This window comes from Humulus lupulus, chromosome 4, assembly GCF_963169125.1.
Source record: "Humulus lupulus chromosome 4, drHumLupu1.1, whole genome shotgun sequence".
Taxonomy (NCBI): Eukaryota; Viridiplantae; Streptophyta; class Magnoliopsida; order Rosales; family Cannabaceae; genus Humulus; species Humulus lupulus.
The window spans coordinates 233932223-233948402 of record NC_084796.1 but is presented as its reverse complement, the minus strand read 5'-3'; the positions used below and the strand labels follow the sequence as shown (position 1 = coordinate 233948402).

Here is a 16180-nt window from a genome sequence, read left to right as displayed (position 1 = left end):
CCCCAGAAAGAAAAAGCTCTTTACCCCATAAAATTGATCTCCAGATGAAAGATGATTTTTTTGAGCTAGTGGCAGTAAGCACTGAGGAGGTAGGATAATAAAGTGCTTTCATAACCTTTGCAACGAGGGAATCCGGATTAGAATAAAGTCTTGCGGCCTGCTTAGCTAACAAAGCTTGATTAAACAAGGCAAGATCTCTGAACCCCATTCCTCCATCCGACTTGTGCCAACAAAGTCTCTCCCAAGTACACCAGTGTAACTTCTGTTTTTCCACATTACCACCCCACCAGAATCTAGCACAGAGTCGATGAATTTCTTTAATGAAGCTGGCAGGTAGCTTAAACAAGTTCATAGAATAAGCAGGGATAGATTGGATGACCGATTGAATAAGCACCTCTTTCCCAGCAGCAGAGAAGGATCGAGATTTCCAACTAAACAATTTTTTCCAAATACGGTCTTTGAGAGATTGAAAAAGACCTTTCTTACTCTGCCCAGCATAACAGGGTAAACCAAGGTACTTCTCATGGCAAACAACCACAGGGACACCCAGAATAGCGGCCATATCAGCAGCATCACTAGAAGAAATCCGAGAACTAAAACACATGGCAGACTTAGAAAAATTCACAAGTTGACTAGAAGCCTTACCATACCAATCCATAAGCTGCTTAAAACGGTGACAAGCAAACATTGAAGCTTTGAAAAAGAAAAGGCTATCATCAGCAAAAAGGAGATGGGAGACCTGGGGACCAGTACGCCCACAGGAGAGACCCGAGAGTGAGCCATTCACACAATCACGCTGAACTAGAGCAGACAAACCTTCAGCACAGATCAGAAAAAGAAAGGGTGACAGAGGATCACCTTGTCGAAGACCCCTGCCAGGAATAATATTACCCAATATTTCACCATTCAGATTAAAAGCATAGTCTACCGAAGAGATACAAGCCAGAACTAAACTGATCCATTTCTCATGAAAGCCCAGTTTCCTCATAAGGTTACATAGGAACCTCCATTCAACACGATCATAGGCTTTAGACATGTCAAGCTTGAGAGCAAAAGCACCTGTTTTACTTTTAACACGCCGTTTTAGATGGTTGACACACTCAAAGCCAATCATAGCATTATCAGTGATAAGACGTCCAGGGAGGAAGGCACTCTGCTCATCAGAAATCACTGAACCCAGAATCTCATGTAATCGATTAGTCATAGTTTTTGCAATAATCTTGTAAAGCACATTACACAAACTAATAGGACGAAAATCCGAAGCATGTTTAGGATCATCAATTTTTGGGATAAGAGTGATAAGAGTAGAATTGATACCTTTAATATGCCCACCCTCATTCAAAAAACGGAGACAAACAGCGCTAACTTAAGGACCAACAGTATCCCAATATTTCTGATAGAAGCCTGCAGACATACCATCCTTGCCAGGACTTTTAGAATGGCTCATTTGGAAAAGAGCCTTCCTCACATCCTCGCCAGTATAGGGTCTAGTCAGTTGATCGTTCATAAGAGAAGTGACCTTGGGAACAATAGTAATAAGAACAGGATCCATATTAGCACATGTAGGAGAATCAGACTCAAAGATAGACTGGAAATAGTCTTGAAAGACCCCCGCGAGGTTATCTTGTCCGAACACTTCAGTATCATTCTTATCAAAAAGAGAGCCAATAAATTTTCTTTTTTTTCCGAGCAGTGGCACTCTTATGAAAATACGCAGTGTTGCGGTCACCCAGCTTGAGCCAATTCTGCTTGGAGCGGGGTGCCCAATATTTTTCTTCTTTGTAATGAAGCACATCCAAATCCTTCTCAAGAGACACATAATCTTTCAAATTAGCAGCCGAGAGAGAAGCATCCAAACTTTTTAATTGTTTTTGCTTTTTCATAATATTATTATGATGCCTTTTAAACACAGTACTGTTCCAACGACCAAGATTAGTGGCAACATTAGCAATTTTAGTAGCCAAAGTCTCAAAGCTATACCCCACGCCACTATTCCATGTCGAAGAAATAATATTCCCACATTCCTCATCCTCCTCCCAAGCAGTCTCATAATGAAACCGAGACTTAAGCAACACATTCCCCTTAAAGCCCTCATTAGTATGATTAAAGTGGACATGAAGAGGTCGATGATCAGAACCCCAAAAGTAAGATGAGACACAGAAAAATAAGGGAACAAATCGAACCATTTTGGATTACCAAGCATGCGGTCAAGACGTACCTGAGTGAACGTGCTATCTTTGTGCCGATTACACCAAGTGAACTTCGGCCCCGAGAAGCCCAAATCAACAAGATCACAATCAGATAAAGCTTGTTTGAAGTTTCTCATGAGGTAATTGGGCCTAGACGCCGCGCCATCTTTCTCACTAGCAATAATAATTTCGTTCAAATCACCCCCGCACAACTAAGGATCGTCATAAGACGAAGCCAACATACCCAAGAAACACCAGAAATCCTTCCTAAGGCTAGCATCAGGTTGACCATACAACCCCGTAAAACGCCAAGAAGGGGAACCAACAACATGGATAAACACGTCAATATGAAACTTAGATAATTGGATAAGCTCAACATCAACAGAGTCCCCCCACATCAGACAGAGACCACCGCTACGACCAAATTTCTCAACAACAATCTTACCACAAAAACCAAGGCGAACTCGAAGAACTTCCAATTGAGACTGTGAACTAAGAGTTTCGGACAGAAAAATAAAGTCTGGCTTCAAACTCTTAACGTGGCCACTCAAAGCTTGGAACGTCCGGTCCTGGCCTAGACCTTGAACGTTCCACACGAGGCAATTCATAATGCTCGGCGGCCTAGCTCCACCGCTAGGTCCGCCGTTGAGGTAGTGTTAATAGCTTCATCGTCAACCACTCCCGGTAAAACATCTGAAGCAACAGAAAGAGGGACCAACACCTCATCAACCAAAGACCTCAAGAGTTGAGGTTCCGCTTGGCTCTTTAATTTTCTTTTGACCACACGAGATGGTTTTTGGACAGCTAAAAGATCACTACGGGATCCCGTATGGATACCAGCTTTGCGTCCCCGGCGACTACGCGAAGCAGTGACAACTCCAAAAGAGGCAGGGAGTATACGTCTCTTGCTTCCAGCGGCAAAGGGAGGAGGAGGGAGAGAGATGGTCTGTGACATAGAGCCAAAAATGACTGAACTGTTTGGCATCACGAAGGGGGTAGTCTCATGTACGTAAGAGTGTTCTTCATGCAAACTATTTGCACGTGAGGAAGGGTCCCCGTTCAAGTCAAAAACGGCATCACTATTATTAAGAGAATTAATAATAGGAACACCATCAATCTTCTCAATGGGAATAGACCCATGCATAAATGATTTCTCCCCATGCAAATTAATGTTACGTGAGGAAGTGTCCCCACTCAAGTCCACCACAAAGGAAGACTTTCAACAGTAGGGTCCACACTACTAACATAAGAGGAAGTCAAACTTTTGCCAATATTAAGAGAATTGATACCCGAGCAAATAGAGGGGCATAAAGGAGGAGAATCTTCAGGAATAACTTTTTTAAGAGCCACAAAATCAGTTTTTTTCCCATTAATATTATCATTACCAGTAATAGAATTTCTGCCACAGTCAATCACGGGTACACTATCCTCATCAATAACAATGCCGTTAGAAGGAGAAGTTTTCGGGATAGCAACAGCTGTGACAACAGGTTCCGAAAACTTAGCCTTCCCCTTCCCTGAATGCTGGTGTAAATCGGGGCGTGGTGGGCGCACGTAACCAGTCGGAACTTTTTCCTTCCAAACTGGATCAGCAGCCGCCCTTGCCGTCACACCACTGGGTTCCGAACCAGAACCATGCTGAGCGACCACACGAGAACGTTTAACCGGGGCAAAATGTTTCGCAGAGGGCAAGGCTTTGATCCATTCTCCATACTTGAAGCAAGGTTTCCCATTCATGCTAAAAACCTTAGCTTTACATTCTCTAATCGGGTGCCCGATAATACCGCAATTAAAACAGAGGTCCGGGAGATGTTCAAATTTCAAAGCAACAAGATTTTTATCCATACCAGAGACTAAACCAACCTTTACGACACGGGGAAGGGGTTTAGTAATGTCAATGGAAATCCGTACTCGGAGAAAACGACCCAAATGATCACCAAACGAACCAGACGCCACCTCAATCACAGGGCCAATAAGCGCACCAACTTCGTATCCAACCTCAGTCGAAAGACAGCAAATCGGTAAGTTATGCAACTGAATCCAGAAAGAAACATGATTAAAACACAGATCCGAGTAGTTACCAATCCCAGTTGGTTCAGCCAAAACCAATAAGGAGTGCTCCACTATCCACGGTCCGCCTCTCAGAACACGAAGACGATCGTCGTCAAGAACAAACTTAAAGAGAAACAGATTGGGTTTGAGAAGATCAACCTCAAAAGTCCCCTTTAACTTCCACATATTATTAGTTGAAATCAGAACAGCCTCACGGGGTATATTACGTGCCGAAATGATACATCCGACAAGAGAACGAGCGACCTTCTCTAACCCCTTAGAGATAACGTTCACATCAAGATCTCCTTGAATAGTTTCATCAGACGTATCAACATCTAAAGCGTATTGAAGCGCGGTTAGCTCATCGGAATCCATAACGAAGCACGACCAAGAGACCACAATCACCACTTCGAACTCAAATACTACCGGTGACAGAACTTCAAAGGAGAAGAAGGACAACCGAGAGAGCGAAAACTTTTTTTAATTTTGTATGATCAATATAGTTTTTTAGTTCAATATAGTGTTTAGTATTAAGAGTGCACATATATATATATATATATATATTTATTAATGCATTTGTTAAGCTTTCTTAGTTCAATTAATTCATTTTGAAATAATTATTTATTGTTTTGGGGCATAAATTTCGTCATAAGAAATTTCTGTGTTGATTTTCTTTGTAATTAATTTGTGGCCATTTTACTCTTTTAGCTCACAAGATTTAAATGGTGGAATAATTGACCATCGCAAGCAGAAAAGTTTAATTATTTAAGCATTGTATTTATTTCTTTACGACGTTTGGTAAAACTAATGCCACAAGTCTTACCACGTCGCTAACAGTGAGGTCAGTTGCTTGATAACACTGTAGATATTCACTGTCTGTTTCTAGTCAACAACAAACATGTTTTATAGTAGTGAATGTGTATATTTTAATTAAAGCTTATATAGTCACTTCCATTTTTCTTTTTTACTTTTATTAGTCCCGACAAATCTTGAGATTAAAAGTGAAAATGTTGTGACAAAATATATGATTATTTATATATGTCATCATTAAAAATTTGCTTGTTGCAGGATGATCGTCAAACGGGTTGGTTAGATTATAAAGAACTTTTACCCATCTAATGTAGATTAATTGTTAAAAAATTAACAAAAAAGGATTCATTTTCTTATAATTTAGTTTAAATGTATATTATAAAAACAATACTCTAAATTAATTGTTAAAATTATTTTAACTGCGAGAAAATATTCATTGAATTGATTGAATCAACATTCAACATTCATCATCAAAATATATAATTATAATGTTATTTTGCATGTTTAAATAAGTTTTTTTAATATAAGCTACGTGTATATATAAAAATTAAAAAAAAAGTATTAATTGGGCGAGTTAAAATTTTGTTGGCTTTTTTTATTTGTTTTGGGCCGGTTGAAATTTTTTTGATTGTATTTCTTGTGCTTGATTGTATTTTTAATCACAATTATTTTATCATTATATATACAATAAATTGTGGCTAAAACTATATTAATAACAATTTATGACTTCCTTTAAAAAAAAACACAATTTATGCTAATATTAATTTTAAATCAGCCATGTTGCATTTTACACTTTTATCTTTCACCATTGGAGCTTGGTGCAAAATGATTTTTAATGGTGTGTGAAAGTAAGTAAATGTCTATGTTTTTAATTTTGTAGTAAAATAGCCCAACCACTTTTTTAATATTACATATTGCCAGATATGTTCTTTAGCAAATTACTATTTTATTCTAAATATTTTAATATTATGGTATTGTTCAATTAGTTTTTATTTTAAAGTTATTTTGATTTTTTTCGTATTTTTATGGATTGTTGAATGATATATCATATCACAAAATATATATATACTGAGTTGAAAAATAATATACCAACAAAATTTACAAAATTATTACTAAAAAATGTATATACTGTGCTAACAAAACTATATACTACCATTAAAATGTACATACCATGATACAAAATTATATACTACCATTATGTATAATAAGATAGAAACTAAATATTATAAAAAAATGATATACCATACCACAAAAAACATATACACTAATTGGAAAACAATATACCAACAATCCATAAAAAACTTAAGAATCAATATAACTTTAAAATAAAAACTAATTAAACTAAACTAATATACATATACTATTATATTAAAGTCATACATTTTTAAATAAATAAAAAAAATAATTAAAAATAGTAATTTAGATAATCAACAACGTAAAATAATCATTTCTAGAAATTTTTTAAAATGAGTATATTTTCTTCTTCATATCATTATTTTTAATCATTTACATAACCAAAAACCCTAGAAATCTAGAGCAAATGACGATGACTATACGCGAATCTAACTGTTTTTTTATCTTGTTTTTTCCTATTATTGATTTAGACTAAAATATTTAAACATGCAGCATCAAATTTTATACAAAACTCTAGGATTTTTATTTTTATTGAAAAGATGGTTATGCTTACCTATCAATTCTAAAATTAGGTTAGTGGACTTTATTTTTAAATTTCGTCAATGCACCTCAATTTTTTACTATTTTGGTATTTGTTTTTCTTAATATTATTTATTTTTACAATTAAAGTGAAAATTATTCATTTTGACAATCAGAATACAATAATAGTGTTTTTTATAAAAAAAATATATATTTCCATTTGTTCATTCATTAAGAAAAATGATATAAATAAATACACATACTTTCCAAGGTTAATCTTGGCTCTTAATTGATGATTTATTTCCCTTATCAGCTTCAATTTTATTTCCAAACAATTCACCAAATATCAGTTAAAGAATGATTTTTATCTCATTGTTTTTTTAGTATACTTTTTTTTTAGGATTTATATGAGTAGTGATTCCTAATTTTTATAAAAAGTATCATTTAGATCTCCAAATTTTATTTTTGGTCACTTAGATTCGTAACCTTACTAAATGTGTATCACATAGATATTTTTTATTAGAAAATAATTTACAGAATACGTAGCGAAAAGCGATTTATGCCCCAGCTAATTACAAAATTATTAATTGGGTCATAAATCGCTTTCCGGTGAATCATAAACCACTTTCTACTACATATTTTGTAAATAATTTTTCAACTTAAAAGACTCATGTGATATACATTTAATAAATTGGAGACTTAAGTAATGTAGAATAAAATTTAAGAACCTCAACCAATATAAACCCTAATTTTTAAAACACTAAACAAATTATATTACATTTACAAAAATTAAGACATATGTAAAAAATTGGGAGACGTGGGAAATTAAAATGCGAAGGATAAAACCAGCTGTGTTACTGAGAATTAGTTAGCTCCAAATTAATAAGAGCACTCACAACAGCTCTGTAGGAGTTGTTTTTTTTTTTTTAATTTGAAAAATCATAATTAAATAGTCTCATCATTTAAGCTCATGATGTAAAATAGAGTTCATTTATATATTTATATCTTTCTCTACATTTATAAATTTTTTTATTCTAAACATTTTTTCTATTCACTTTTTTTTTCTCTCCGAATTTATTAGATTTTTTAATTATTTTAATTAATAAAAATGTTTAAAAAATTAATATTTAAATAATATAATAATATAGAGTAATTCTATGGTGTATACCTTTTGTGACTTTTTGTGTTTCTCGGCTCGTGAACAGTTTTCGGCGCGATTTTTGTATGACTATAATTATTATAGTTATTTAGAGCATCCTGCAAATTTTTAGGAAATTCCGAATAATTTACAGTGTCGAAAATTAGGCTAAAACAGACTATTTTCCATGCATATAAAAAAAATTAATCACGCGTGCAACAACCTGTTTGAACATATATTTCGACACTGTAAATTATTCGGAATTTCTTGAAAATTTGCAGGATGTTCTAAATAACTATGTTGACGCCGTTTTTCGTCAACAGATAAAAGAAGAGAGCACGTAAACAATTAAAGACAATGGCTAAAACAAACAAACGAATCAGACACACGGTTTTTACGTGGTTCAGCAGTTAAATCTGCCTAGTCCACGAGTCTCTGTTATTAATCTCAAGATTATCTCTGAACAATTCTTTAGCATGAATTCTCCAGAGTTTTCTCTCAAGAATCAGAAATTCGGTCATTTACAATGGTGCATGACTTCTCTATTTATAGAGAAGGATGCAGAATACTATCCCACATATTTTGGGTAGTTACTCTTTTGTGAATAAAAATAAATGGCCTTAAATGCCAATAATCAGATATAAAAGGAAACGTTCCCCAAAGATCAGGAAACGCATAACTGACTAAATAATATCCCACGATTTTTGGGGATTTACATCAATAAATGAGGATCATATCCCATATCTACAACACTTGTAGATATTCAAGGTAATCATTGCGTATCTCCAAGGCTTCAGCATCTAAGGTTTCACGTCATTGTGCGAGCCACTGACACTTCCCGAGCTGACATTTCTTTCGAGATGGCATATCGAGCTCGAGATCCCTGCTCCGAAGTTGTTCCTGAAGATGAGGGGCTCACAGAGCTATCCTTCGAGATCGAGATCATTTCGAGGTCACCATATTCGAGGTCTGTACCATACTTTGCAGGCTCCGATTTACAATCGTAGAGCATACCCTAACCCTCACGAGACCATTTAATGCGAACTCAGCTTTCGAGGTCATATTTGCTACGGCTCGAAATCTGGGTATAACAAACTACAATAAACATGGTTATAAAAAAAATTGCACAAAAAACTATTCACAAACTAGAAAACACAAAAAGTCACAAAATGTATATACTGTTACATTCCTTTTAGCAATAACCTAAAAATATATACACAGAAGCTGATATTGGGTCTGAGGTAAAAATTTGATATAAAATAAAACAACTTGTATTTTAGTATCTGTTATGAATTAATAATGGGAGTGCTTTAGACGGAGGAAGGCTTCCTTTCCCAATTTAATTATAGTTTTGTCAAACAAAGCAAGCGTTGACCTAGCTTGGTCACAGCTGGGTCACCAACACGGTAGGTAATTTCCCAAAATAAAAAATAAATAAAAAGAAATTCAAACCTCGTGTGCTATAAATAAGGCATAAAAATCTGTTCATTCTTCATAAACCTCTTATCAAATTGTTCAAAAAAGCTAACCTGGTTCATTCTTCTCCAAAAACTGGCACACACACTTAATTACTTCTCGTGTACCAAAAAAAAAAAAAACACATGGATTCAGACAAGCTCAGCCTTAATTCTCTCTTCAAGTGCTTCTTCTTTATCTTAGGGTCGCTTCTCTCAGGTTAACTACTTTCCCTACTTAATAATCACCTTTATTTTAGTTTCACTACTTTGATAATTATTCTGATATTTCTTTATATGTGTGTGAATTTGGATATAAAAAAAGGAGTTGTAGTTTCAGCCCACAGCCATGGTCACGATTCTCATCTCTTTAGCTTTCGACCAACAAAGCTTTTTGTTTTCGGAGATTCTTACTCCGACACCGGCAACAACAGAAAATCCGAAGGCACTTCTTGGAAATATCCTTACGGCATCACCTTCCCCGGAAAACCCACCGGTCGTTTTTCCGATGGCCGTGTCTTGACCGATTTCCTAGGTACTGACTCTCATCTCTATCTTGTCTTTTTCTTTTTCTAGTTTCAGTGGTCTATCTTTAGCTTTCTTTCTTTTTGGTTACAAAGTGATGGACTTGCTTTAATTAATGCTTTTTTGTTTGTTTATTAATTCAAATAATAATATATATTTTAAAAAAAAAATAGTATTTTCTTAGTGGTGGGACGTTATTCTTCTAATGCCTGAGCTAGCTTCTTCACACTTTACCTCTAAAATAGTATTATTTAATTATTTATACGTGTTTGTGGATCTTGTATTTTATGCATGTTTTATATGTTATTTTGCATTATTGAGATTGAGAAGTAGCCTGCTTTTTCTTTCGTTGTTTCTCTTTCTTACTATATCATGTCAGATTATGCCATCATATGCATTTGGTTACTTTCTCACGTGATGGCTTCAGCTTTGGACACATTTCTTTTGGTCATTATTCTCAGTGTCTAATTGTGCATGCTTCGTTGCCCAAAGCTTGGCTCTGGCTCTATCCCTTTACAGTTTACCCCACCTTTGTCCCAGCCATACTCAATTTTAAAATCCATTAACCCTTTAGTGATCAACTATCTTTTTCTTTTGTTTATAAAAAATAGTGTTGATTATTAGTAGTGACGATCTTTTGAGTTTGATCAAGTAATCAGTAGTACTAGAGTCTTCGCTGGCTACGTGACAAAAGCTGTACACTTTCCATCTTTTTCACCTTAACCAACCAATATTGTTTAATACACATAACCTTATACGATCCAGCTTTATGTATATAATGAAATAATTAAAATCTTAAAAAAGCGGCAAGTTTTATATGCTTTCGTAAATCAAAAGCTTAGATATTTCCAGCGCCATATTCTGTCTTTTTTTGGGGTGTGGTTTACTTTATCTTCTGTCATTAATTAGTCATTATCAACTGTTATGACTAATAATTGGAAGTTAATTATAAGTTTAGCATTAAATAACTTTATCAATACCATTCTTAAACTTTTCTTTTGTCGACATTCTTTTGATCATGAAAAGCATTTTCCTCCCCGATCGCAAACAAAAGAAATTAATTACTTTGTTGACTGAAAATAATAATAATAATAAAAGACTAAATATGGTCACTTCTTAACTAAGTTAGCGTGTCAAGGGAAAATAATAGGAAGTATTTTATAAATTAAACAAACGTGAGATTAAAAATGAGCAAACGAACAAAATTAAATTAAATATTGCCCAGCTACTTATATATCCGATAACATCAAAGAGTTATATAATTCAAAATTCATAATATTATACCCATATCTTTTTAATAATACAAGAATTAACATAGTATTATTAAATACCAGATACAAATAACGTGTAATATGTACGATTGTTTAGTTTTATTTGTAAAATTTATTAAATTTATATTAATATCATATAAATTTTGAAATAAATATCTTATTTTAATTAAATAATTTATTTATATTTAAATTTATGCTTGTTCTAGTTTATTAAATATTATACCTGTATTTTAAATTTAAGATTTTTACTAGTTTTTTTTAAATAAAAATTTGTTGCTAATTCACAATAAATTATATTATATGTTTAATATTTTATTATTCTAATAAGTAAGTTTAAATTTAATTAAATTTTATTTAAGTTATAAAACATATAATTTTATTATTTTTACATAATTATTATTGTAAAATATTTTAAAAATATTATATTTTAATTTATTCAATTATTTATTATTTTAAAATAATTATTATTGTAAAATATCAAAAAAATATCTTATTTTAATTTGTTTAATTATTTATTATTTTTAAATAATTGTCATTATAAAATATCTCAAAAATATTATATTTTAATTTTTTTAATTATTTATTTTATTTTATTTAAGTTTAAGTGTTTACAAAGTACCATTAAATATAAGAATATTCTCTTCAATATAAGAATATTCTGTTAAAGTTAAGATTCAAAGAGTAAAAAACCGTTAAAATCAAGAATTTCCGTTATTTACACACTTATTATATAGAAAAAGAGATGTCTATATCACAGGTTAAAATATATTCTCATGTGGTATAAAATTATACATTTCATTAGTGTGTAAAATTAATTTTAAGCCAATGCAAAGTATTTATTTTTGCAAATTAAAAAAAAACAGAAAAAATTACATCTAAATTAATATATAATTTGCATATTGTGGGTTGTTTAATTTGTGATCAGCTAAGTTTGTGGGAGTGAAGTCTCCAATACCATACCAATGGAGGAAGGTGGTGGGTTATAAGCACTTGAAGTATGGAATGAACTTCGCCCATGGTGGCACCGGCGTCTTCAACACCTTGGTTATGGACCCAAACATGACTGCTCAGATCGATTCCTTCAAAGAGCTCATTAACCACTCTGTTTTCACTCCCAAAGACCTTCAATCCGCCGTCGCCCTAGTCACTGTTGCCGGCAATGACTACGGCGCTTATAACTTCAGAAACGGCACTGCCGAGGTATGTATTAATCTCACACAGCTAATAAAATTAGTAGGTTATTCAATAATGCTACTAGAGAGGTTTTTCATCTTGAATTTTAAATGTAGCACTTGACTTGTCATTCTTTATCAAATTTTAAAATAAAAATGTACGTACAGGATAATAATGTTCAATTAAAACGTGACACACTAGCTCAATCAATAAGTTGTCAATAAAATTAGGTTTAGGTTCAGGTTTTGACCTTAGCTCTCATTATAATAATGGCATTTTCATTATGATAACATACATAGAAACTTTTGTTTTTATGCTCTTATTGTGGTCATGGTCTATTTAATTAGTACTTACAGTACTTAGCTTACACCATTCGATAGATATTCAAAACCCACTATGAACAATAAATAAGGTTTTTTTATTTTAGTTTTTGTGTATATATTTTGCTTTATTCCTAATATGTTATTAATGAAAAATTTAAGAATAATAATAATTATAATAATTATGTGCTTCTTGATTTTATTATGTATAATGCTCATCTGTTTTTGGTTAGTAGGTTAGGTAGAATATGTCTGGTCTAGAAAAATCCTGGTCTGGTTCGAGTGTCTTCTTCTCGAATGGACAAAGTGTTTGTTGTTATTATTACTATTTATCATATTTTCACACACATGTGCATTATATATAATTATGGCTTATTAATATTTTATTATAGTTCTCCTTTTAAGTGGGTCTATGCACTGGGCCTGACTTAAATTCTGATCAGCACTTCAAAAGAAAAAAAAAAATCAAATAGATAACGATGGGTATTGATCACGCTATATTTGTTTTTTGTTTTGATAATATTATCCAATTCATACTATAGATCACACTATATTAATCAATGACTTGAGTTCAGTTCTCCCCCTCTTTTAAATAACATATTAAAAAAAACATATTTTTTTGTCACACAAATCATTTGTTATAATTTTTTGACATCGTTTTCTAAATTTATTTCTCACCCTTCCCCTCTTTTCGAATATGTAATTACAAAATAGTGGGAATGTTACAATTTTACTTCTTAAATCAAAAGTCCTTTTCTAGCAAAAAATAAAAAAAGAACAAATATTTCAGTTTTACTTATGAAAATACAAATTTTTTTTAGAAAGTAACAAAGTACTATTAAATTACCTAACTTTTGATGTTTTCATTTCAAGGAGCACTATACATGATATTATTAATCATTGCGCAGTTTAAAAATATTATGTCAGATATAAAATTTATTTTTATTCCCTTAAATATATATATATATATTATCTATTTTTCTTTGGTAAAACTTGGCACTGACACATAAATTTGAGTTGTCTTTATTTAAGTATCAAGAAGTCACATTCCAACTTCTATATATTTAAATGAGTGCTGCTGAGTATCAAGAAGGCACATGCTACCTCAAATGGTGTCCACCACCGTATGGTGTCTGCCGTCTTATAAGATATAAGATTATATAATTTAGTTGGTTATATTTCATAATATTTATAAAATTTAAATAAATATAATTTAATATTAAATTATACCAATAATAATAATAATAATAATAATAATAGAATGTCTCTTTGTTGAAGTCTTGGACACTTAGCAATTCTTTATTTAAATTTATATAATACATTTTCATTAAATTATTTGTCTCAACGACCAATCCATGTCAGATAACAATAAATTTTTGGAAGAAATATAAATACACTAGAAGCTAGGTTGATAATTAATGTTTCCGATTCACACAAAGAAAAGATAAAATATTATCTTTGGATACTCTCAACAAAAAGAAAAAATAAATTCATATTTTGGATACGACACTATTTGCATTGATTGCCCATGTTTATTCATACATAAAAGAGTACTGTTTTTCTTTCATAAATGCTGAAAGTCCTTTCTTAGCATTATTTTTTTTTTAAAAGAAAACAAAATATTCTTTCTTACCTATTTAGAGACGAGCATTGCTATTATGCACCAGTATTAGGCCTCATGAGGGGCACTTTATGAATGGTTACCAATTTTTATTGGTACCTTTTTGCATTTTGCAATTCTCTATAGACGTACAATTGATCATTTTTTTCCTTTTCTTTTTCTAAAGGGTTTTCCAGCGTTCATTACATCAGTGGTGAACCAGCTCTACGTGAACTTGAAACAAATCCATGCATTGGGAGTGAAGAAGATTGCAGTGACAGCTCTCGAGCCCTTGGGGTGTCTTCCGCCAAGCACCGTGGTGAGCTCGTTCCAGCAGTGCAACGGATCCCAGAATGCCCTCGTCGGTTTCCACAACCTCTTGTTGCAGCAAGCAGTAGCCAAGCTAAATAGCGAAACCTCTAAAGATACTAACATCCTCATTCTCGATCTTTATTCTTCCTTCATGTCAGTATTCAAGAACAAAGGAGACCGATTAGGTAATGTAAACTTCATAGAATTTCTTCTTCTAGATAGCTATAAGACAATGTTTTTTAGTGCCTAATATATATATGTATATATTGCAGGAACTGTAAAATTTGAGAACCCTTTGAAGCCTTGTTGTGTTGGAACTAGCAGTAAGTATTCGTGTGGGAGTGTAGATGAGAATGGGACAAAGATGTACAGTATCTGCGAAAAGCCTGAGTCTGCTTTCTTTTGGGACAATGCACACCCCACCCAGCAGGGTTGGCAGGCTGTTTATTTAGCTCTTCAGGACACTCTTCACCAACTAATCTACTAGTACTCTTAACGATGATTACACCTTGTGCTAGAGTTTTTGTTTGCGTGTGTATGTGTGTATGACATAACTTGATTTCCCAGTCAATAGAAACCTTTTTATTTGTTTATTTGTTCACTTTTTGTATAATTATTGTTAATTAATTAATTGGATAGTGGCTGCAAAATTAGCTCTTTTTAATCTTTTTGTGTACGTTTATTGTACCTAATTAAGTTCTCTCATTCTATTTTTTTTTAAATGACAAAAATCTATTTCGTTATCAAATTAGAACAATATATCATTAGTACCTCATGGCAATGTGATTGAGAGCAAAATAAGAGTAAAATAAAATCTCAGGTTGTTGATGAGATTATAAAGTTTGAAAACTTGAAGAACAAGTTGTAGAGTTTATCAGCATATAGCCGTACTTGGCGCCAGTCTTTCGACGCCTGACTCTTGGCTTAGATTGCTTGTAGGACTCAGCGTTGGTGAGCTTTTTTCTTTCACTGCGAATCTAAATTTAGTTATTTTGGTTATGCCAATAAATTAAGGTATAATTAGCAAAAAAAAAAAGACCTCTTTTCTTAAGGAATTTTGCAATCTCGCCTAAGTTTTATAACATTTCACAAAATGATATCTATTTGAATTTTTCGACCACCTATTTGAATTGTTGGATATTTTTTTTTTTTTAAAGAATTATCAAAACTAGTTCAGAGGATAAAATGACTTAAAATAAATATGTGACTTTGCCAAATGACTTAAAACAAATAGGTGACTTTGCCAAATGATTAGCGATGGTTTGTAAAATTTGAGATAAACAAAATAGTAATGATTTGTTTTAGTAAAATTGGAAATTGATAAAAATAGTTGGGGCTAGAGGAGTAAAGTTCAAGTATTAGAGAGTAGAGTATATTAGAAAACACTAGGCTTTTATTTGATTTTTTTTTTACCTGATTTGCAACACATGAGAATGTATTTATAGTGGCTACCATTAATATTATTTGTTCTATATTTTTCTTTTACTTTGAAAGAATTTCAACCACTCAAATTTACTTGTTACTAAGTGTAATTAAAAAGTTCTAGAGTAAATTATATGGGAAAAATATAACGTAATTAGATATAACACTTGAATAAACGGAATATGATAAATATAATGTATATGTCTACTAAATTAAAGATACATAAATATTATAATTATAAATAACACAATATAAATAACT

General features: G+C 32.4%; 1 protein-coding gene across 1 annotated transcript; it reads left to right on the top strand.

Annotated features, from left to right (window-relative positions):
• The first annotated feature begins 9336 nt into the window (after nt 1-9336).
• On the top strand, nt 9337-15161 carry LOC133831321 (GDSL esterase/lipase At5g03610-like). The gene is made up of 5 exons (XM_062261580.1): nt 9337-9516; nt 9622-9831; nt 12018-12292; nt 14373-14682; nt 14770-15161. Exons 1-5 carry the CDS (start codon nt 9444-9446, stop codon nt 14982-14984), a joined length of 1083 nt encoding a protein of 360 aa, XP_062117564.1. The 5' UTR covers nt 9337-9443; the 3' UTR covers nt 14985-15161.
• Nucleotides 15162-16180: the final 1019 nt, after the last annotated feature.